This window comes from Eufriesea mexicana, unplaced genomic scaffold (genome assembly GCF_001483705.2).
Source record: "Eufriesea mexicana isolate 0111107269 unplaced genomic scaffold, ASM148370v2 scaffold3014, whole genome shotgun sequence".
Lineage (NCBI taxonomy): Eukaryota > Metazoa > Arthropoda > Insecta > Hymenoptera > Apidae > Eufriesea > Eufriesea mexicana.
Window position 1 is genome coordinate 74,868 of NW_016912342.1, and position 23,473 is coordinate 98,340.

General features: G+C 54.2%; 1 protein-coding gene across 1 annotated transcript in view; it reads left to right on the forward strand.

The window, feature by feature from the left end:
- Positions 1-1,386: 1,386 nt before the first annotated feature.
- LOC108551511 (headcase protein) overlaps positions 1,387-23,473 on the forward strand; it is a 157,876-nt gene continuing 135,789 nt past the window's right edge. The window contains exons 1-2 of the mRNA XM_017905715.1: positions 1,387-2,220; positions 22,037-22,133. Of these exons, the coding sequence (XP_017761204.1) occupies positions 1,460-2,220; positions 22,037-22,133 (858 nt within the window). The 5' untranslated portion in view covers positions 1,387-1,459. The remainder of the gene's footprint in view (positions 2,221-22,036; positions 22,134-23,473) is intronic.

The window sequence follows — 23,473 nt, forward strand, 5'->3', positions numbered from 1 at the left end:
GTATCGAGGATTATTCGCAGGCCTCCTCGCCGGCTTCGAAAAGTAAAACGCGCGCTCGTGTATGCAGCGCCGGCTATGAGCGCGAGCTGGACAGACGTAGAAGCGAGAGAAGGAAGGAAACATAGAGAGGTAGCGTGCGCCCGTCGGAGGGACGACAACGGCGCGCATCGATTGGCGCGCTAGCCGTGACCCCCACCATGCTGCTTTCGCTTTCACCCAATGGGGCCTCACTTTCGCGCTCGCCCGCGCGCCGAGCCACGGCAGCCGGCACGCTGTCGTCGCCGGCGCTCAGTGACTGGTGCACCCTACGTGCGAGCAAGTGTTTTTCGTCGTGGACTCTCCGTGTGGCACGAGAGAAAAAGGAAAGAGAAGGAAGCGGAGCCTCGGTGTGCGTATGGCTTGGATCTTCATCGTCGTCGTCGTCTCTTTCGTTTGAGTCGTGCACGAGCGAACCGGGGAACGCGTCACGGGACTTCGATCGAAAATTGCGTTCCACGCTGCGCGCGCTCTGCGCCGGTGACCCTGACATTCGACGAACGAGAGCGGCCCAACAACACATTTGTTCGTCCGTGCCGGTCAGATAAACATCGTCGTGTACGAAATCGTCGTTCGACACCGAGTATTCGCGAGGCCTTCGTCCGTTATATTACACATTTCCGTGCGCGAACTCGTGTCGCCCCGGGGAACGAACCGTCGAGAGACTTTACCGAAACTACCGCGACGTGGCGTCGCGGAACCACGTTGACCTTGACTTTGATACACAAAACATACCGACCGACGCCACTACCAAAAGAGAGAAGGGAAAAGCAGGATCCTTTCGAAAGCGAGTCACGGTCACATTGTTCGTAGTGGTACATATCCAACTTCTCGCGGTCGTGCTCGGAGTGTCGTATTATTATTATTTTTTTTTTTTCTTCGCGTTTGCCGTGTCGAGAAACGAAGGAACATCGGCCGAATGACACTCTGTTCGGGCGTTTCGTCGAAAATTGCCGTTTGACGCAGCGCGCGGTATTCTCGTCGGCGCCCGCCTTTTTTCTCCCAGTACCAAATACATCCGCTGTGTGTCTCTGCGATTAACTGCGCGCCATTCGGCGAAACATCGAAGTCAGAATCGTTGAATGGATGTGCGTGTGACGACGCAACCGAGACGCGGGAATTGCGTGAAGATGAAAGAATAGATCGGAATAAAGGCACGTGCGAAGAAGAAACAGGAAGAGAGAAGAGCTCGTGGTGCAACGAAAAATCATTTGGCGATCGGTGGTGGTCGAACGGCGTCGTCGTCGTGGTCGTCGCCGTCGTCGTCGTCGTCGTCGAGACAGCTGTGTATCCCTCAACCGATTCCCCCGAGTCGTTTACCGGTAGGAGAAAAATCATCGGAGTGTGGTCCACGGTGAACGAATTCTACGGAAGGGGGCGCAGCGTGAGGGCGGGTTTAACACCGATCCGCGAGGAGGAAGTGATGGCACCGCGGCGTCACGCGAACGGCCACGCTGGTGTACTGATGGAAAACGGCGGTGGAGGAGCCGGTGGCGGAGGTATAAACGACATGATGGAGAACAACCTGCTAACACAGAATCAGACGACCCGTTGCTGCACGCCTACCGGTGAATGCCTACGGGGTGATACTTTGATTCGCTTGAATACTCTACACGACACGGTGAAGGTGACGTGCAACAACGACAATTGCCCGGTCGGTCAGTTCATGCATCGCGAGTGCTTCGACGCCTGGGAACAGACGGTGCTGACTTATCTGAAGAGTTGCGGACGCGCCCGTAGCTGGTCCGAGCGGCAGCGCCATCAGAACCTATGGACGAAAAAGGGTTACGATCTGGCGTTTAAAGCGTGCGGCTGTCGCTGCGGTCGCGGACACCTGAAGAAAGATCTGGACTGGATGCCACCGGGGGCGGGGAACGCGACCGGTAACCGACAGGACGAGAACGAGGCGAAGAAAAAGAAACGACGCAATCGTCAGAATACGAGGCCTACGTTGGCCGTTTCGGCCGGACCTCCGAGCCACGGCAATCACGTTTCGACCAACGGTCGCGGTACCACCGAGGCGCAGTTGATCGAATCCGGTCGTGGAAGGGCTGGTTCGCTCTCGTCCAGCACCGGTTCCAGCTCACCACCGGCCACCAGCGAGCCCAGCGTTAGCCCTCTTCATCAGCCGCAGGTCATCATGAAGAAGAAGAGCAAGGTTGATTTCTTCAGCGATCGAGCTCGGTGAGTCTTACTCGCTTTTATTTTCCATTTCTCTCTTCACATACTTATTTCCCGACTCGTGATACTTATCCTTACGAATCGATGGGGAAACGTCGTTAATTTTCGAGGTTATGTCGTGTTATTACGCGTTCGCCGATCGTACCCGAGATTCGTTCTGGTACGTTCCAACGCGTTGTTAGACACTATCGCGGCGGAAACTTAATTTTTCGGGACAAGTATGGCCGTGTAGAACCCACTGCGTGCAATTGAACGAATTACGTGGCAGAAAGCGCAGCGAAGTTTCCCGAATTCGCGGTACCGGATGGAAATAGAGGGGGGAAAAGGCAGCGGGCTCGTTACAAACGATAATTGGCCTGCTGGCAGTCACGATACCGATGGCTCCTTGTGAGGTCCATCGGGCAACGTGTAAGAATACAATTATCGCGATCCCTTATCAAAGCGGTCACGTTTCTCTCCCACGCAAGCTCTTCTTGGCCTCGCCGGTTTGCTTTCAGCGACGTCGATAAAGGAGAAACGTTTCTTTCGAATCGCAGACTTACCTTTAAGATTGTCGCGCCCCATTCTCCTCGCGCCGGTTTCATCCCACGCCGTTAATGGTCCGATTCAATTGGCGAGATAGTTTCGATGGAACCATCTGCAAAGAAACTTTTCTCGCTATTTAGAAGCTGCTCTGTCGTATCTCTCAAAGAGGGGGTATATAGCATGATGCTGACCTTGAGACACATTTCGCCACTTGTAGTTTACCGGCACAGGTCGAATCGAAATACCTGTGCGCGCGTATCTACGCGGTAACTTTGCGTCGTGATTTTTAAAACTAGCACAAGGTGTACGACCTAATCGTTTCGCTTTAAAACGGTCGATTCGCATAACGCTGAACTCAGCCATGGCTTAAATGACCGTTTTCGAAATTCTCCATCGAGAATTCCATATTTGACGTTATCGTCTCCGCGATTTTCCATTTTCCCAGGATTCCGTCAAGATCGTTTCCGTGGTATGTTAATCGCGTACCGGCAAACGCAGAGTACCTTACGTAATTAGCCGTTGCACAATTAAACGCGGTTAATTCACGACCGGTTGCACCGTTATATCTTGGAATCTTGGTAAACTTTCGGGATGGCGTTGGCTTCGAGCGCCAGTGGCATAACCCCGTAAAGTCGGCGCAGACCACTATATCTTGTCTGGAAGAAGACAAAGATGATAAACGCGCGGGGCTAAGGCCGGGTGGGGATTTCGAAGGATTTTCGATATAGAGCTTCCGTCACGCCCTCGAAAGCGTCATGTTAAAGTTCAGCATCGAGGGGGGCTGCTCGGTCGGGGGAGAAGGATACAGAGCGTATTCCAGGGGGTTAAAGCGAACGAACGCGTATTCCGTATGGAAAGCACACGCTTCCGTTCCTTCTTTTATAGCGCGATTTCGAAGCTCGTATAAAAAAGAAGGCGGCCGGGAATATTTTCATTTCTTGGGCGGCGAAGTTGTTTCGCGTTTGCGGCGAATATATATACGACGGCTATAAATAATCGCGGTGGAGAGAGACGGAGAAAGCGTGGTCGCGTAGGGCAGAGAGAGAAGAAGAGAGAGAGCGGTGTTTCGCGAAATACTTGGGTGTGGAAGGAGAGGAGAGCAGCGAGAGAGAGCCGCCCCACGGGCCAGATGGTGGCCAAATGACGGAAAAAGCCGGTCTCCGTCGTACTCGAGGAACCGGAGAAAAAGGAGAACGCGCGAGGCCCCCGGAATCTTGGCGTGGAGAACGCGAGGAAGGGTGTCGGATCGAGAAATACAAGGCGTATCGGCGGCGTAACGTTTTCGGCACGGCGTCCGCTCGAGCGTGTACAAACACCGGCGGCGGCTCCTCTCGAACACGCGCGACATACTCGACCACGCAGAAGTTCACGGATGAATTGCGCCGGTAATTCGATCGTCGCTCGCATCTTTCAAAGGACCGACCGAAGATCTAAATCGTAGATAGCCGACACTCCCCGCTTCCAGGCTCTTTTTTCCCGCGCGTACCTCGTGTCCTTTGTAGCTGCCGGTTTTCAAAGTATCCGAAAACGCGCGACGTCCCGATCGCGGCCCCCTTTTATCCGCGCGAGCCTTCTTCGATATCCATCGGGTGGTGTCCGTTTGGGTATAGGAATACGGTTGAAAGCTTAGGGTATCAAACAGGCCGCCATATTCGCGTCGACGGAACGAAGCCGCGAGTCTCGGTGAGCTCGTGCAATCCTATACGTTCGTACCGAAGAGAAAGAAGAGTAAAAGAGGGTGTGGAAAGGTGGAGGAAGAGAAGAATCGATCGGGAAAGTCTCGGAAGCACGGTTTCCGCGGGATATGGGAACGCGGACGGTGTAGGTCGCGCGGTTATAGCTCAGAGGAAGACGAAGGGTGGCGAACACGAGGATTACGAGGATGCCCCACCCATAGTACGCACACCGGGTGTATTCTATATTTAGATCCAGTCTTGGAACCTGTCCTATTTCTGTTGATTTTCCACCGGGTTCGATGAGCAGCCCCTGCTGAAATCTCCCCTCGTTGCGAGCACACTGTGCGTGCGTTGTCAGCCGCGTACTCGATCTTTTATTTCCGACCTCGTCGAATCTCGTCAACTCTGGGGAGCGGTGGTGATGGTTTCGCGAGTTCCTATTCGGCACTGCAATAGCGGTCCCCGATGAGCGCGCGAGGCGTTTAATATTTCCGCGCGTATTTCTCCGTTCTTCGCGATGTCATCTTCGCGCCGTAGAGACGAGGCGATTGCAACGGTTCATGGTTACAGGCTTCTTCCCCCCTTTATCTCCGCGATGCAAATTATTTATTCTCCCCGTTATCGCCGTGGTGGAATCTTGCTGCGGTTACGGCTCCGTCTCAGGGTGGGTGATGTTCGCGCGCGGAGAAGTCAGAAATTCGTGCATCGTTGGATCCCAAACGCCCCCCATCCCTTTATCGCGATCGAACGACCAAGTACCGCGCGGGGGGCACGAGGGACTGGAAGGTTTTCGTTTCGAATGCGCCGATGCGAATCGCGCCGATGCGAATCGCGCCGGCAGATATTTCGCAGGCCGTGGTTCACGTGCACTGAAATGCACCGAAATGCACCGGCGGCCGAGTTTAGGCTCCTTCTCTCTCTCTCTCTCTCTCTCCTTTTCTCCCCTTGGCGCTGTTCTGTCCCTCGACACGCGCGCGTGTGAGGTGGAAGTACGTGTACGTGCACGCGTGGAACAAGCGCCAGGAGTCGGTGTTGGTCGCGATTGGATAAAGCGGCGAGGATGGCCGCGCGGAGCGGCGAAGAAAGAACGGGAAAGGAGAAGAAAGAGAGAGGAGGGTGCCTCGTAGCCTTGACCGTGGCCACCTCCTCAGGGCCAGCGAGCGAAGAGAGGAGCTTGACGCTCTAGCAGCCTCCAAGGCCAACTGCATGGAATCACGCCACCACGATGTATTTAAACGGGCCGAACGCCGGGAATGTTGTTAAAAAGTCCTCCGCAGCCTTCTCCTCCTCTCTCTCTTTCTCTCTCTCTCTCTCTTTTGCGCGCATCCTCGTAAAAAGACCACCGCGAGCTTAGTCCCCTGGAACTCTCTCTATCCCTCGGTCCGCCGCTTTCCATCTTGCGTGGAACTTTCGCGAGTTCGTCGCGACTCGGTCAAAATCCTTTGGCAAATATCGCCCCGGGTTTCTTCTCCCTGAGAAATCTCTGGATCATTTTTTCCACGCGAGTTATTCCTCGGATATAACGTTCGATGGGTCTAAGTCTCGAATTTTATTACCGATCTCGTGTGCGGTTCGGAGGAAACCGATAGGTCGAAGAAGAAGAGGGTGCATATGCCGGTGCTGGGTGATATTTCGCCGACATTTTGCCGGGAAGCGCGATTCGAATTTATGCCGGTCGTGATTCTTCTTTCATCCAGACCGCGCCGTGATCACCCTCGCGTTACGCCTCGCGTATAGAGACATTTCGGCGCCGCAACGCGACCTATAAATCCCGCTTTCGCCCAAGTGCGACGAGCCAAGGGGTCTCTTCCACCCCCGCCGCGCGTTACTCGCGTTTTAAGCAAAAATAAATAACGACGAAGAGCGTGGTGGCGGCTGTATTCCGCAGCCGTTCCACTGATCGCGATCTCTCTCTCTCTCTCCCCCCCCGATTCGTTCCGTCTATGCGTGCGTCGCCCGTTCCACGTTTGTATCGAATTATTCGCGCGAGGGGTGGAAAGTCCTTGTTTCGTTCGCGTTTTACGATCTCATTAGGCCGTGCACGAGACAGAGCAGGCATATATACGTACGTAGGTACGCGTATCCAGGCAGAACTTCGATGCTTTACCGCCTACGAATTATCGCTTCGAGGGATCGGCCACGGAGCCTCGCGAGAGGTTCAAAGGGACCTGGCGAACGAGTGGTGGGTCGATGGGGGAAGCGTGTGACGGCAAATAAGGGATGCACGGGCTAATGGGAACGAATCTTCGACCTGGCAATCGCGTCGCTTCACCCCCCAGCGGTAATTAAAAATCGTGGTCGACAGGGGGGGCGACTCTGGTCGAGAACGACTGGCCTTTGGGTATAGATTTATGGCGCGATTCGATCGATCCGGTACCCCGTTGTATAACGGATTTCGAGATCCTGGAAGGTAGAGAAAGATTTAGATATGCCGAAGCACCACCCCGCGAGAAGGGGGCTCCAGGGTACCTGGGCAGAGAGGGGATGGCACTCGGGCGGGAAGAATTATTGAATTTCCGGCGAAGCGGTGAAATTCCGTGCGCGTTTGCCAGTTTAATTCGGAGTTGAGGGACAATATCGTTCACGGCGGAGGGGACCGTTTTCGGCGGAATTTCTGAAATTCTTTCGAACATTTCGTTTACTCGACGGGAAAACACGACAGTCGAAGCCGGAACCCGGAGAGGAATTCTCGCGTAACATTGTCGGCCGGGGCACCTGCGAATTCCTGCTTTCGCGATCTAAAGTTGCACGGTTCCTCGAGATGGACGCGTGCGTGTAGGCTTACCGGATAACGATAACGTGGTCGTGTGTGTGCATCTGGAAGATCGGGTTCGCGGCTGCGTCAGGTAAATGGAAATCGCGAAGGAGAAAGGGTTGCCTGCGAACGAACTGTTCTCCGTCGCATTCTCGCGGTGAGCGCACACACGCGCGGCAATACCGGAGATATTCGATCCAGCCAGAGAAGCAGGAGGATGCATAGAGGAAATCGCTAAGAGAGGAGAATAAACTTTCACGAGATAATCGATCACGATGATTACGTTACGCGAATTACGCCGAGGAGCAACGGGGTACGCTCGAGAGAGATACCGATTTTGCTCGATCGGCCTCATTCTCGACTCCCTTTATCGTTCTTCGCCAAAGTACCGGTTCCCTGTATTATTCTTTAATCGCGCGGTTCTGCTCGCGAGAACGAAATGCAAACGCGTAACGAGGCAAATTGTAGCCAGTGGTAGTCGAATTATACTCGCACGATCGCGTTTAATCGCACGATAATTGGTAACAGGGAGCGAAGCTGCGTATTAACGTCGTCGGCGGCGCGCCCCCTACGGAACCCACACGGATACACGCGGTGGTGGTGCCTCTCTCTGCTCGCGCGTAGAACGCGTTGGGAAAAAGCCGTGGCAAATTGGAAAACAAACAGCGCGGCCGGTTGCATCGGGTGGCCGAGCTCGGTGAAATTTCCGATAGCGGTCGTTTGGCAAAAATTCTATTTTCGGTTATCGACGACTCCATTAACCTCAGCCTTTCCTCCCCTCTCTTTCTTCTACTCCGCCACGCGTCGTAAATTCAATCGAACAATTACGAAACGAAACGAAACAACTCGTAACCGATACGCCACGATCACGACCCCCGTTCGCTCGATCGCGAATGCATGATAAATCGAGTCGAAATGTCACGGCTACCGTTCCATCGACGCACCGGAAATCGTGAGTCGAAAGTCTCGTTCCTCCGAATTTACGATCGCGATCCTCGTCGAAGACACACTCGGGTCTATAAACGCGCGATAAATAACGGGTTTATGAATATTCAACGAACCAATGAACGCGGATGCTCGAGTAATCGGTGTCGCCGATGTTGTACTCCGCGAGCGTCGACACGGTTGCGCTTACGTCTGCACTCGCTAGGAGGAATAATTCATCCACCGAGAGACGAAGAGGGTTCGCAGTCGCGTGCTGCTCGCCGAGCGGGGAAGCGTTGTTTCTGTCGCGTGGTTCTGCGGTGGAAAGCGGTCGTTACGCGGAATCGCGAAGTAATAGTGGAAATAAGCCGAGAGAAAAAGGGATCCGGGAGAGGAAGGACGAGTTCGGGGATTGACCCTGAACCCCGACCCTTCGGGCCGACGAACCGCCCCAAGGATATCTTAAAGACGACGGGGCGAGATGTGCTCGCGTGTCCTCTCTTCTCCACCTCTCGAAGCAGAGATTCCTCCGAGTCCCGCGTTTCCTTGCTCGTAAATTACGGAGAAATTTCGCGTAGGAAACAACGAGATCCGTGGCTGTGCTTCCACTTATTAAAAAGCCGCCGAGTTCTTAAAGAAACAACCCCCCTCTTCATCGCCCTCGCTGTCTATTCTCCTACGCGGGTGTGTAATTTCAACGCGTCTAGTTAAGGCTTACGGTTTTTCTCGAACGAAACGCGCGCTTGGCGGCCATATCGCCGCGGCCGAGCTGCAAAGTTTATAAAGGGATTAAACTTTATTATATCCGGCGCTCGGCGGGGCTCCGCGAACTTCAAATTTCCACCCCCGCTGTTGCCCGTCGTTCGTTCCCCGCTATATCGCGGTTAATAATAACAGGGCGACTTTATTATCGGCGCATTTTTAACCAGTCGATTTAACCGAGTTCCTCCTGTGTCCTTCACGCTGCGGAGAGAGAGAAGTTTGGAGATTACGAGCTTAATCGCGACACTCGCGTGACTCATCCGGTAATCAGCGCGTGCAACGGCGAGGTGTTTAAGAATATAAAACGCAATATCTCCAGCCTGTCGGAATTATCCGTGCAAAATTTACGTTCGATTCGAAGTTTCGCTAGCTTATGCCAGCCATATACGGCCTCTTGCGAGCAACTCGCGCGCGCGGTTGAATGCAGTCGCATTCGTAACGAGGTGTTTGTCAAATTTATGCAAATGCGTGGTGGCGTAAAGCCGGGTAGAAAACAACGATGCGCCTTCCCGAACGTTATTAACATTCACGAACGTCGTGCCCCGTCGTCGTCCCCCTCTCCGCGACCCCTCTCCAGCTTTTCACGCGTTCCCCGCGGAGAATGAGAAACGAGCGCGAGAATCGCGCAGCCATTTTCTTTGCGCAAAATTTCCGCCGAGATTTTCGCGCGTGACTCTCGCGATCGAACCGGAATTTCAACGACCACGGGAATTATGGCAGATCGGTTCTGCAATGGGCGTGGGAGAGGAGAGGGGCCGCGATAAATACAGGCGGGCCAGGCAGTTTCGACGTGGACGATACGCAACCGAGTGTTTTATTGCAAAAATGTTTATCTGGCCGGCACGAAACGTTGCGAGGGAACCGGTCGGACCGGTTCCATTGCCGCGACCACTTTCGGGAATCGGAAACAAATGTCGACCAGATATAGAAATCTGGCCGATTATAAGTCCCGACCCGGTTGGAGGAGCGGCTTTTTGCCATGGGAAATCACCACCGTTTCGGTGTATCTCGATCCACGCGAACGATCCCTCGAATATCGCGCTGTGCGTGCCACGATAACGCGGAGTATCTCGAGACCTAATCGTTTCTTCGATTGCGCACCGTGTCCCCTCATCGCGGCGACCTTGTTTTTATTTACGGGTCGATTTCGGCGCTCGTTGCGAGAGAAAGAGTGAGAGAGAGAGGGACGGGGGGTCGAGAATCGTATAGCCGGTTGTATCGCGCATTATCGCGGCCGAGGAACGGGAGGGGATAGAGAGCATTGTAAATATTGTTAGCGATCATTTACAAACCGGCGAGTCATTAAAGATCGACGCCGACATTGACCCATGGGGCACAGCGCGTTCGGGGCACAAGCCCGCGCGCGCGCCTGTATTCGATGCAACGACGAGATCCGTCGTTGCATCACCATGTTCTCGCCATCTTCCTTTTGGCCAGCGAAAATATTCCGTCACGAGAGCACCGGGCCCGCGTGGGCGACGACGTTGCCTCGGAGATAGAGGGGGGGCCCACTCGACTGTACGCTGCGAATTCCGCGGGAACGCGAGTCAGAGAGAGATCGGACGGAGCACGCGCATCCGGAAGAATAGGTCGTCGGAGGATTTCGTTGAATCGACGGGGGATCCCACGGGAGCAGGCGTGTGTGTCGGTCCTTTAAATTCCACCACTCGGTGGACCTCTTCCTGGACGTATTCACACGTGCAGAGGAGGGAGATCCAGCCCCATTGTATTAGTTCGCAGAGGCGGAGAGACGAGTCTAGGAATATTCTAACAGTGTCAGAGGCGAACAATGTCGAGCGTATAAATGCATAATGCGGCCGTCTACCCTGGATAACGGGGGAGCACCCAGGTAGCCCGGTGACAGTGAGCCAGGTTTAATTCGAGAAGCGCATCAAAGATTTCGCGAGCAATTCTCTTTCTGCCGATTCTCTTACCGGGCGTGGAATTAAATCTGCATCGTAGACTCTTCTTCGTTAAGAAACGTATTAAAAATCCAGTCACGTACGCACGTACGTATATACGCGACGCTTTTCTACTCTCGAGGGTGGAAGACGAGACCAAGAGACTTCGGGGGTCCTCCCGCAGGAGCCGCTTTTCAATTCGCTTTCCTCCGAATCTCGATACACCGACTTCGCCCTTCCTTTATTCGCAGAACCGGCTAGCTTCTCGTATCCTTCGCGAATCGCCGATTTTTCTCCCGTCCAGACGCCGCGGGAGGGGTCCGAGCGGAGTTTCCTCCAGACACGGAGGAAAAGTAGCAGCGCTTGGAACTCTACTCCCATAGGAACAAAGAAACCCCCGTTCGCTGTGTGGATCCTTGCGCGTGTATCTCTGCGGTGCACCGTGAATCCTTATTTACGCGATCCCACGTTATCTTCGTTCTCCTTCGCCTGCGCGTTCTTCCGGGCTTTCCACCTCCTCGTCAGGGTGGAGGGCCTAGCGGTGGAACTGGTCGAGAAAGAAAAGGAAAAGAATCGCGGAGACGAAGGGAATTTTTCTCCTCTCCTTGGGTTATTTCTTCGGTAACGTGGCTGGCGCGTAGTCGAGTGTAAATTATTACGGGCCCAAGGGTGGTTTACTGCTAATTGGTTTGTTAACGTCGTGTTTACTCCTCTCGAGGCGCCAATCTTTCTTTCTTTCTTTCTTTCTCTCCGCTTGCATTTTCTGTCATTCACGAGGAAGAGCCGAAAGCGAGTGGCTACCTGATCACCGTCACACCGTCATCCTCGTTCACCTTTCTTCTGTCATCTCCTTCCTCGAAGACACCGGTCGACCGAGCAACCGAGGGATGCTCGATTATCTGGAAAACGGTTTCGCCGTTTCGTCCAGGCTATTTTCGCTCGATCGTAATTTACCGGCTATTATTTTCGGCGCTTCGCGATTTCTCCGGAGAGAGGAGGGGGTCCAACGAGGAGTTTCGTGGGAACGTAATCCGCGCGGTAGGATTTCTTCGTATTTTTCTTCCCCCTCTGACGTGCCTGGAACAATGACGCCGAGAGGCCCGGTGTATCTCGGTGTCGAATACAAAATTCGTTTCGACTTACGTAACGCGATTATGCGAGAGTTCGCGAAACGCGCGGGGGCCATTACGACACCGATCGACCGCGTCGACTCGTTGGCGCCGCGGTGGATCTCGCATCGGCGGCCGCCCGTTTCCAACTTTTGCTCCCGGCCCCTTGCCTATACCCGCCGCGCACCGCGAGGAATTTTTTAATTAGAGACGTCGGACAAAGGTTACCTGCGCCGTTGTGCCGGAGCTCTCTCGTAATAGCCGCGTCCTTCCGTCGGCTCGCGGTCGACACACCGCTGGAATCCACGCGACGCGTGTTTCCTCCTCCTCTCCGCGGCCGCAGTTTCTAATTTCCACGGCCTTACCTATGGACACGAAGAAATCGTCGCTGGAATTCACAGAATCCGAAAAGATATTCACGACTGGAAATAATAGTATTCGCCGTGGGTAATCGACTCTTTCCTGACGAACAATCCGGGGGAGGGTGGGTTTGGGAAAATCGGAAGATCGCGAGGTTTCCCGGATACGCGACACACCTGGACGCGGATCTCGGACAACTGGGGGAGGAATCGTTAGTCGGATATCGAAATTTCGCGAAAACTCGCGTGCTCTGTGCCCCGACGCGTAATCCGGAGATTCGTAGCTCGACTAGTGGCGCGCGTATAACTGCGTACGAGCAAACTCGAAGCGGATTAACCGGTGGACGAGTTTTCAGGTAATCCTCTGGCTCCGTGTCGGACCCCGGGATTCGTTCGGGTTCGGGCCGCTATCGCGGCCGGGGATAAAGGAACGCCTTATACGAGCTCACACGGTCCTTATACTTGCTCCGTCACACGCGGCCGGACTTCCATTTCGGTTTATTGGACACCGGGATTCGTGCCAGCCGCACACTCGTTCACGATATACGGCATCCCGTGCTATCATCGCGCGTCTCCCGGCCAGTTTCTCCAGCGGTCGGACGCGCGCGTGGACCGAGTTTTAGAAACCAGTTTCGCCGGCTTCTCTCGGCCGCTAACACCTCTTTTGGTCGTTCGGGATCCACTCGCGTGCAGAAACTGCGGATCGTTATCGCGCGAGGTCTGCCGGAGACCAAGGCGCGCCCCGGTTCCCTCTGGAACCGCGGGCCACGCAGTCGCGAATCGCTTAATTTCTCGTAATCGGTCCCTCTTCTTCGCGGCTGATAAAACCGGCATGCGAGTGCCGTTATCGCTGCACGGTTTCCATCTTATCTCTCCGATCGTTTCTCTCTCGTGCCGTCTGTTTGCCTCGGTATTAATATCGGCGGGTCTGTACAGACAGAGGTACAAATATTTTTGGAAGGGTATCGAAGGAAAGGGCGAATGGAGTCGAGCAAATAAGGGGGTACGTCTCCGGGATAATTATTTGTAAACTCGTCATTATGTTCCCCGGAATACTCGTGTTTTCCCGAGGCGTGTACTCGTGCTCGGGAAAACCTCTCGTCGAGGTTGGTCGCTATGCGAGGTCCTCTTGGAAGGCAAATAAACATCGCGTTGCGATTATCGACGGGTCGCGCGTCCTTTCTGCCACGAGTTGGTTTACTTTGGTTTCTAGATTCGTTTCTAGGTTCCACGCTTCGGTGACGAGTCACTCGAGTCGCACAAAGCCATCGTGTGTAACGATTCGGTCGACGCCGGCGTGTCCCCCTTCGCCGCCGACGCTTCCGAGGGGGCCGATTCCTGAATCTGACACACGTAAAATCGCGCGCTTTCAGGCCGCAACAGCCGGCGACAGTGTCAAAGCCAGCTCGCGGCGACAAAGGGCGTGGACGGGACTTAACGAAACGCTCGTCGAGAAAGATCTTCTTTCTCTCCCTCTGTGTACCTCGTCCCCGGGTGTATTTACGGACACGCGTCTTGTGTCCCTCGACGTGGGAGGATCGGGTGGGGGGACCAGTTTTCCCGTTTTTCGGTCCTTTGGCTTTTCACCGGACACGGATGTACACGCTTTGACTCGATGATTCGATATCGAGGGAAAAGAAGGGTTCTCACGGTGGAGTTTGAATACGCCAGGAGGATTCAACCATTCTAAACCGGGACCCCAAAGCGTCGCGAAGAGGACAACGGATTATAATTTCGCCGACAGAAGGGGGGCTCTTCGAGTCCCGAATGAAAACCTTCGACTTTTCCAGTATTTCGGGGGAAATATTCTCGTTCCATGGGAAATATCGATATTAGATATGTATACACGAGATACAAAGCGAGGAAGATGCGCGCGTAGACGGACGTTGTTATTTCGGTGCCAATCGGGACCGTCGCTAGATATTATAATTTACGACCTCGCGGTATCTGCCGAACAAACTATACGTCAGAAGCACACACTCGTTTCGCCACGGAGCGAAAAACAAACTAAAAGTTCGACGCCTCCGCTAGAGTTTTCCTAGTCGTTTAGTATCGTTCGCACCTGATCGTGGGTCCGAGTCGTGGCGTCAGTGTAATCTGTCCGGTATCTCTGCTTCGTGGAAGGACGAATTCTTCTCTGAAAACGAACGAGTTATCCTTCCTCGAATTTCCACGAGCCTGCTGAAAATCGTTTAACCTCCGGAGGAATGGACAATGGCGTCGGGATACGTGGCGAACGAGCGTGGCACGTTGAAAGTGGGGTCGCCTATTGTTCCCTTGAATTTAAAATGCGAAATAGAGAGAGAGAGAGAGAGAGGAGAGAGCTGCGGGTTTGATTCAGCCGATCGAAATTTGTTTGCTGGGCTAATATTATGCCAGATCCTTATCGTTGACAGCGGCGAGTTGTTTTCGCGACTCGCGTCGCCATTTTACGAAATCGGTCGCGCAATCGGTCGAGTGTTTCCTCCGCTATCCGCTCGCGGATGTTTACCCGCGCTCTCGGCTCTGCTCTTTAATTAGCGAGCGAACGCTAGGACCGGATTAGCATACAATTAAAGCCAGAATGCGTGGCCCCACGCGGCGAAGCGGACTCTACAGGAGCGCGATTCCCGATTCGGTGCACGTATCGGCGACCGGTGTCAGCCCACGGTCCTCGTCTCGCTTTGTCATTCGCGAAAGTCGCGTCTTTTTTTCCCTCGCTCGCGCCTCCCCATTCCGCATACTTATGCCGACTATTAATAGGAAGCCTCAAACCGACCGGAAGAACCGGTCCCTCGATTCCTCCGCGACTCTTCGTCCTTCCAAAGCGCTTTATCCGATTGTCCAACGCGAGTGTGCAGACTCAGGGTGGCTAGAGAGAGATCCAGTCACCTAGAGTCCTCTACCCGAACGCGATTGCTTGACCCCCAATGGCTGACGGGGGGAAACACTGTTATTAGCGTAGGTAGGTTCAAAGCGGTTTCCTCAGCTTGGAAGTCGGTGGAATCTCCGTGCTGATAAAGTCTATGCGGCGAAAGTGTAAATATCGAGGTACACTTATCGCGGAGAGGCCTTGTAGACAGTGCAAACACGATATCTCGATTGTACTCCCGTTGTAGAACGTGTTACATGGCCGAAGAAAATGTCCTTCCAGCGTTAGAGATCGTTCAACGTGTATCCCCAGACGATTCGTGTCTTCCACCCTCGCTTCGATATAAGTACTCGGAGAAACCAAATCCAAAATTGCGTTTCGTAATTTTCCATCTGTAACGAGTAATTTCCAAAAGGAAACACGTCGGTGCTAACTTCGCTTCAGCTCCGACGAAACTCCAGGGTAGAATTTTTCATCGAAACTTTTGCACGAGATCGTAGAAATTTTTCGTACAGCACTTGGCGAAGTACCTGGTTCGAGTACAGTACCTGGTTCAAGTTCTACTCCGCGTTAAAGTCTGGGAGTAGAAGGTTCATTATCTGTGGATGGGGCACCGGAGTGTACATTGTAAATATAACTTTATCGAACTAGCGAGGCAGCGATTACAGCTCCTCCTCGAGGGTTTAGATATCCGAAGGGGTTGATGAAGACCCTTGGTATCGTTCGCGACATCCGTCACGATTATCCCCGAGAAAGGAGCCTGGAATTCTATTTCCAGAGATCCTCGCGAACCTTGGACGATAGAGTGCGGTGGTGGTGGTGGTGGTGGTGGTGGCTCGGTTCGATGGACACGAGGTCAGAGACTCGGTTTCACCCTGGCGGAAGTCGTCGATCGATATTTTCCGACTATAGCGGATAACCAGTACTTACCACCGTGTTCACACGGCCGAGAGGCACAGAGAGAGAGTGGGAAATCGCGGTTTAAAGAGTTTTCGTAGCCAGGATCGGTTATGAGAAGCCGGTAAAAACGCGACACTGTGGACGAACCGGACGGTCATTGTGTCCGAGTTCCTCCTCCGTGAGAGGGAGAGGATCCATTATCGTGGTTCGACTCATTAGCGCACACCTGCGAGTCGCTTTGGGAGAATTGGAAGCAGTCGTTGGTGTTACTCACCTCTGCCTCGTAGCCAGGAGGAAGAGAGAGACGTGTCTCGCTTGGTTCGTCGAAGGAAATTGCAGCGGGCAGCTGCTCGTCGCAGCCTCCTTGGTAGGATCCTCACGTCCTTCGTAAGTAATTCGTGAAGCGAATCCCGCCGGTCTCATCCTCGGCTCCCAAGGACATCGAGACACCGTGAGTCTTCGGGTCTTTCGCGAATCACGGTCCCCCGTGCAACTTTGTAACAGCTCGTCGATGGTACAGCCGACTACCTTGCAATTTGGTTGCCAAGGTAGATCGATCGGTTCGCGGATAAGGATGATTACGAGTCACCCTTCGACGGAGACCGCTTCTTGCGTACTAATGATACCCATCTGGCGAAACTTCGCACGGTGGCGTAAAACCAGAGCTTGTACCGAGATACCGCGTAGCCAACGCCGAGCGCGTAACCAAATTTATTACGTGGAAGCGTTCTTCTCGTATCTTCGCGGAATTTATCGCGTCGCCAACCACTGTGCACACTCTCGTTGCCGCGGACCCTCGCGACGCGTCTCGCTTTGTTTAGCGAAAAAAAAGGTCTGCTATCACGCCGAATAAAGATATCGCTGGCAAAGTTTCGGAATTAGACAGGAATTAAATATCATCGAAGAGACGCGTCGTTAAATTTTCTTCCCGTGGTCGAGGCGAAGTAAGACACGCGTTGTTTGCGCAACGACAGGAGCGGCGTTAAACAATTTATCTTTAATACATACGTGTACGTCCGAGAGAAGAAAGAGAATACGAAATGTGCACACTCGGCCAAGCGACCAGACGTATAGCTCGCACGGCTCCCCATCAGACGCCACCTGGCAAGCATACATCGCACGCACTCGCGCAAGAGACTGTCAAACCTTACATATGTCGCGTAGCGTAACTTTTTAAATATATACAAAAATTGGACTGGATCTCGACTTGTCCCACAAACTTTGCACGATATCGTTAAAAATGGCGGACTCGGAAACCGGAGCGAGATTAATTTCCGTAGATGATCGCCTCGTGCTTATCTGCGCGAAAAACACGCGTCCTAGCCTGACCCGATCGATATGGGGAGAATGATTATCCGGCTGCGAAGAACGATAATCGGTGCCGTTATCTGACGGCACGCAGCTCGATGCCTAATGCAAACTCGTGACTTTATCCGGCGTCGCGGTGCGCGTTCCAGCGTGATTCCTCTTTTGTCGATGGCGTGCGCGCGGCAGCGCGTGTTGCGTCACAGATATAGAGTCGACGACGAGGGTCGTCACGCCCAGAACCGGCAGTTAAACGTTTGTTTTTCGTCGGTGCCACGGGTTCCTCGGATCATTCGATGATATTAGGCGGCTGGGCGAGAGAGGAGCGGCAGAGCAGCGCGGGATGCTGTCATTGTGAACAGAAACGGAAGGGCATCTGAGTCAGGAGGTTTCTTATCGCGGCGACTAACTGCGCAAAAATGCCTCGAGTGAAAAACATCGTTAATGCGTCAGCCGACCGTTGCAACTCTCTCTCGCGCTCTCCTTTCGCGGCGTCTACGAGACGAAGAGGAACTCGCGTCTCCTCCGCCCTCCTCCCACGTTTCCTTTCTTCTTTCTCCGTCGGTGCTCCGCGTCCCCTTTTTATAAAAGCCCAAGGCGCCTAAGAAACGCGTGCCTGCGTAAACAAGTCGTTTATCGACTATAAATACGGTACGGGTCGAACGTGTGTACGCAGGTGTCGGCTCCGGGTGTCGTCACGCGTGCCAATGACAGAGAGTGGGTGCACGGTCGCGTGTTGCTGTCACCGAATCGCCATCGATCGTGCTTTTCGATTCGTCTTCGTTTCTTCCAACTCTCCACCCAATTCTCTCCCGATCGTGCTCCTCCATTTTCTTCTCGCTCTCACCACGCGCGAGAATTTGCATTTGTTTTGTCCGGTTGGCACTGGGATTCGTGCCGAACCAGGCGATACCGGTGGGTCGAAATTCGGGCCCCGGCCATTACGGCGCCGAAAGCGACGCGATAGGCAAATAGTCCGATTAAAATTCCAAGGATGGGCTCGCTGCCTGGCCTTCGAAAGCTTAACAAGCTGCAGCCCGGATGCGTGTAACGCTCGCGTCCTTGCAGCGGCGCACTGGGTTCGCAAATCACTTTGCAAGACGCGTACGCGGCCTTGGTTCGTTCCTCCGAGTCGTTCCACCGCTCGTATCGAGCCACCTGGTCACGCTGAATTCCCGATCAGCGATCTTTCTTCGTGGAAACGCGTTTTCTTCCGTCGTCATCCTCGGCAATCGTTTCGGGACTTGGCGAATTCCTCGCGGTTGCACGTCCGCGAAGCACTCTTCTTCGATCCACCATCCTACGCCGTTTTCTAGTTCGTCCTCGAGCGTCCGTTGACAGTCTAGCTAGTCGTCGTCGACGTCGGAATTACCAGAAATCGTTGGCACGTTTCGAGGAAAAGTCGGATCGAGTCTGCTCGACCAAGCGATAATTTACGAGAGAGAAGGTCTGATAGATGGATAAGCCATGGCGAACCGTGCGTGCACGCAATGGCCAGGGTACATAACCCTCTCGAGTCTGGCGATATACAACGTCTGGCGTCATTCATGCGCCGATTAGGAAGCAGGAACGTAGATCGCGAAACGCTTCCTAGAAATTCAAGCTCGTGATCCGTGCTCGGACTTGTATTATCGGACGGTTTCGAATTGCGTAAAACCGATTCACTCGCGAATACTGGCGTAACGAGGCTCGTGTTACGGGATGCTCCGACCGAGATAGGGTGCTGCGGCGTGCGTTGGGTGTCGATCGCGAGAGGGTTGGGTGCTGCGGGGTACCTAGACCTCGCGAAGAACCGCGATGGCGCTCGTCACGTCCGGCGGAGAGAGGACGTCATGGAAACTTTCAAAGTCATCCTCCACCCGTGGTTCTGTAGATTTTCGCGGTAACGACGATGGCTAATTGCTCGATTAGAATTTCAAATCCGGTCTCGCGATCCGTGCGCTACGCGTAATGGTACCGAGAGCTTGACTATAAATAGGCGTATCGCTTCGCCACGGTTTTCCTCTCGGATGGAGAGAGAAGGCTATTTAAAGAAACCGATGTCGCCTCGACGCGCGATACACCGCCAACGCTATCGGTAGCTGGTCAGAGGCAGGTTTTCTCGGCGTTCGCGGAGGAACAATGGCGCATCGCCGCGGCGAGGTCGACCCGGTAGAACTCTCGACGACGCCACCGATAAGCCGGTTTCCTCTTTCCAGGTCGCTCCTCGATTCGGAAGTGACGCGCACGACGGCCTACTGACGCGTCAAGGTTAGATAATAATTTTCTTCTTGCCGGAGAAACGCGCGCCGGTGCGCGGCTTCTGTGCCCGGCCCGTTTTCGCGATAATATGCACGGCCGGCCTGCTCGCAAACCGGTTCCCCGGTGGAATAAATTCAGCCGCGAAACGGGCCTTTTTTCAACGATCGTCACGTACACGTACTACGTGCACAGCTGCACCGCGGCTTTTAATGGCTCGCGGGTAGTTTTTTAGGAAGCCTCCTCGGGCAAGCGGAGAGGAAGACAGGAGGCCGTCCCGGGTTCTCCTTTTACGCGAATCGCGCTTCACCGCGGGGCAATTAAAAGAGAAAGTAACGGCGAGGTTGTCGACGAGGATCCGCGCGCGCGCGCGCGCCGCCGCGACGTCTTTGCGAGCCTCGAAATGGCAGGGTATGCAAATGTGCGCGCGAGAGCGGGTCTGCTCGCGAGGCTAATCGCGACGCGAGAGAGAGAAGCGGATTTCGTGGGAATCGGCCACGCGACGCGAGGATTCTCGGCGTCCCGACCAAATAATATAATCCCCCGTTCTCTATCGATTCTCGCTTCTCGCGGAGGTTGCGCAAGCCGCGTTGGCGCGTTAGTCATCGAGCGATCGGCGGGGAGGCGTGCGAGTCGCGTAAGTGGCAGTGATTGAAAATAACCGGTCGCTTTGCTCTCGGTTCTCGCATCGCGTAAATTAACCACGCGCGGCGGCCCCCTATTTCTACGGGCAAACGCCGCCTGTCCCGTGGGCCCCGGTCTCTCGCAATCCGACGTAAATATCGCTTTTCGAGCGCCGATTACTCGCAGCTTCGTTACGCTCCGCTTATATGCAAATGCGCGGAAGGCTCGCGCGATCCTTTTTTGGACCGACGAATTCCTCTTACCTGCGCGCGGAGTTAACGACTTTGCATTTTCTCTCGAGCATATTCGCGCGGTTCTACGCTCGAATAAAATCGGATCGCGAGTCATCGCACGTACACGCGCGCGCGACCATCGAGTTCGTCGGGGGGGTATTGTCGGTATTTCGGCAGCGGGGGAGGGAATATTTTTCTTCCGTTGCGCGTTTCCACGTTTCGCGAATTCGGTCAACGCACGTGCGACGTCAGAGCCGGGGCGAGACGGCGAAGAATGCAGCGACGCGTCGCGCCGGTCGCGTTGCATAATGCAGACACTCGCGGTCGTTCTTTTTCCACGATGCACGGTGGCCGTGGCATGCGTCGATGCACGCCGCGATGGCGCGCAATATTTTCGTGACCCCCGGCTGACATTGCCAAAAGTTACGAATACGGGCGGTGATAGAGGACGGGATCCGCTCGAGTGGAGGCCAAGGTTAAGGTCGGCCCCCACCGAGCGCGTTGTGCCATCGGTTCGTCCGCCTCGTCTGCCTAACCGCTGCTATAATACCACTCCGACGCGTCTCTTTTCCCCGTGTCTCTCCTTCATTTTCGCGTCGTCTTTCCGTTGTCGTCTCTCACTCGTGGTCCTTTTCCCACTTCCGACCCTGCCAGACCTCCGCAAATCGGTTGCGATTTTCCCGCACGCGTGTACACGTCCGTATGAGAAACGAGCAACATGAAAATATTCGTGTTTTTCCATCGATAGGAATCGTCGGGTGATCTCCCGAGACAACGTCGAATGTTAAACGAGAAACGCACGGATACCAGATGGAAACCTGCCACGCGCATCGCGAGGCATCGTTCCGCGTCTGGGAACTTTCCCGAGTTTCCTTCTCGTCGATTTCGTTTTCCAAGTAGCGGAACTTGCGCTGCCAGTCCCATTGTGAAATTTAGTCGGAATCGAGTCGCGGAGAAGTTACTCGTTATTGGCTTCCACGTCGGTCGCAGACTCTGCAGCGGAATCCGACATCGGGGCCAGCCGAGCGTGAAACGCAGATACGCGTGCCTGGCTATATGCGCGTTCCTCGGATGGAGAATCGAATCCCGAATCCTCTCGCAGCCGCGGCTCACGTCGCGCCGCCGCCATTGCCGAGTCTCGCTCGGTCCCCGAACGTTTTGGGAATTATCTGGCCGAGCAATTTTCCGCGCGCGGATTCCATTTGCTTCTCCCGTGAGTCGATCGAGAGCAGTCGAATTTTCCTTACGTTCGACTGGCTTCGCGTTCCGCGAGGTTTCTAAAGTTTCCAGGTACCCCGAAAATTTCCCTCTTTTCCAGAGGGAAAGCTCTTTGCTCGTTTTCATCGACTCGCGAGGATAAACGCGCGTACGTGCTCGAAAAGCCACCCTCGCCACGCACCGAGGACTATCGAGCGAGGGTCGTAGCAGGGAATTATTATGTATTGGGAGAAACGCGCGGGAACCCCGATTTTTCTCTCGTGTCGGATGTTAAAGGGATTATCCCCGACCACGAGGACCACCCGTGGTCGCTGTACTTATTACGTCTCGTACAGCGACGAGACGTAATCTTCTCTTATTTTCTCTGTTGATAAATAAAAGAGACGGAAAATTCGGCGAACCCCTTGAGAATAACGCGCTATTTTGTTTCGTGTTACAGGCAAAGCTGCGGTGCCAATGGGATCTTCTCTCGCCGTCTGGACTTCAGCGCCTTCAACAGCCTGCCCCGGACCAAACTGAACTCCTATCACATCAAGGTGAGCGATTTATCATCCCTATATTCAACGTAATGCGTATCGTATTACGTTATTTCGTATTTCGCGCGCGGAGAGCGGCGCACTGCGCAGGCCAGTCGCGCCAGACCTGGGAAAGTTTGAAATAGTAACCCCGCTAGAGGGATTCCTTAAAGCGGAAGGTACGCGATAGAGCAAGGTCACGGCGAACGCCGGCAAATCCTCTGGCTTTAAGCCTCTCTCCGCCCAATTCCACGTTTCGACGCGTATTTCTCTCCTCGAGGATCGAACCTCGATCTCGATCCTCGAACTATACGCGTACCGATCGAGAACAGGCGCGAATTTTGATTTTCCTTTTCACCGGTAGACGTGTATACCTTTTGGATAAGTTGGTTAATAAATAGCCAACGGCGCGTTCTATTTCGACGTTGGTTTCCATTTTAACCTTGGTTCACCCTGGATTTGTTTACGCGCTATTCCAGCAACGTGCCGGAACACACAACCCCCGAACATCGTCCTTGATAACGTCATGTGCGACGCGTATCTGCTCCACCCTGCGACCTCGACTAACTGATCTCTCACGCGAGCTCGTTCGTTTTACTTTCGGTCTGCGTTTCACCCCGTGACGAATCCTTTGGCTCGCCGGACTGCGTCGTAACACTGTCGTCCTACCCCAAATACGAGGGAAAATCAATACCGTCCCTCGCGCTCGGCGGTTCGTGCATTTACACACCCCCTCGCTCGTGCAGGCCTCCAGCGCCGCGTTATTACACCGGAATCTCGATGCCACCGTGTATGCACCCTCGAGTTTCGGACGGAACGGGGTCCTACTAGATAGCAGGGTTCCTCTGCGTCGAGATACTCGTGTTTTCCGAAACCCCGGGGGACTTTTCGCACGATCATAGTCGGGGCTCTGCGGCGAGTACGCGTACGCGCGTTGCGGTAGGTCGATCGATGAAGGAGAGGGGGATAGAGACGAGAGATATAACACGAGAGTTCGAGACGCGGCGCAATAAGCTTTTTCGTGGTATCGCGTGGGGAGAATTCCGATGATTTACACCGATCTTCAGCTTTCCGAACCAGCCGCCACTCGAGTTACACTCGCGTGTACCGCGCGACGACGCGCGATGAATTTCGATGCGCGTGCGCTTTTAATCGGACACGGGTTACGAAAACGGTGACGCAACTTTCCGCAACGTACTCGCGACGCCGGTGACCGGGACGAATCGATTAAACGACACGGTTACGCGGCGGTGTAAATTCGTCCAATAACGAACGATTACGCATCGGCCCGACTGCGTGGGCGGGGCGGGTCGGTGGAAATTAGTACCACGGGAGAAATTAAAGCGATCACCGAGAGGGAA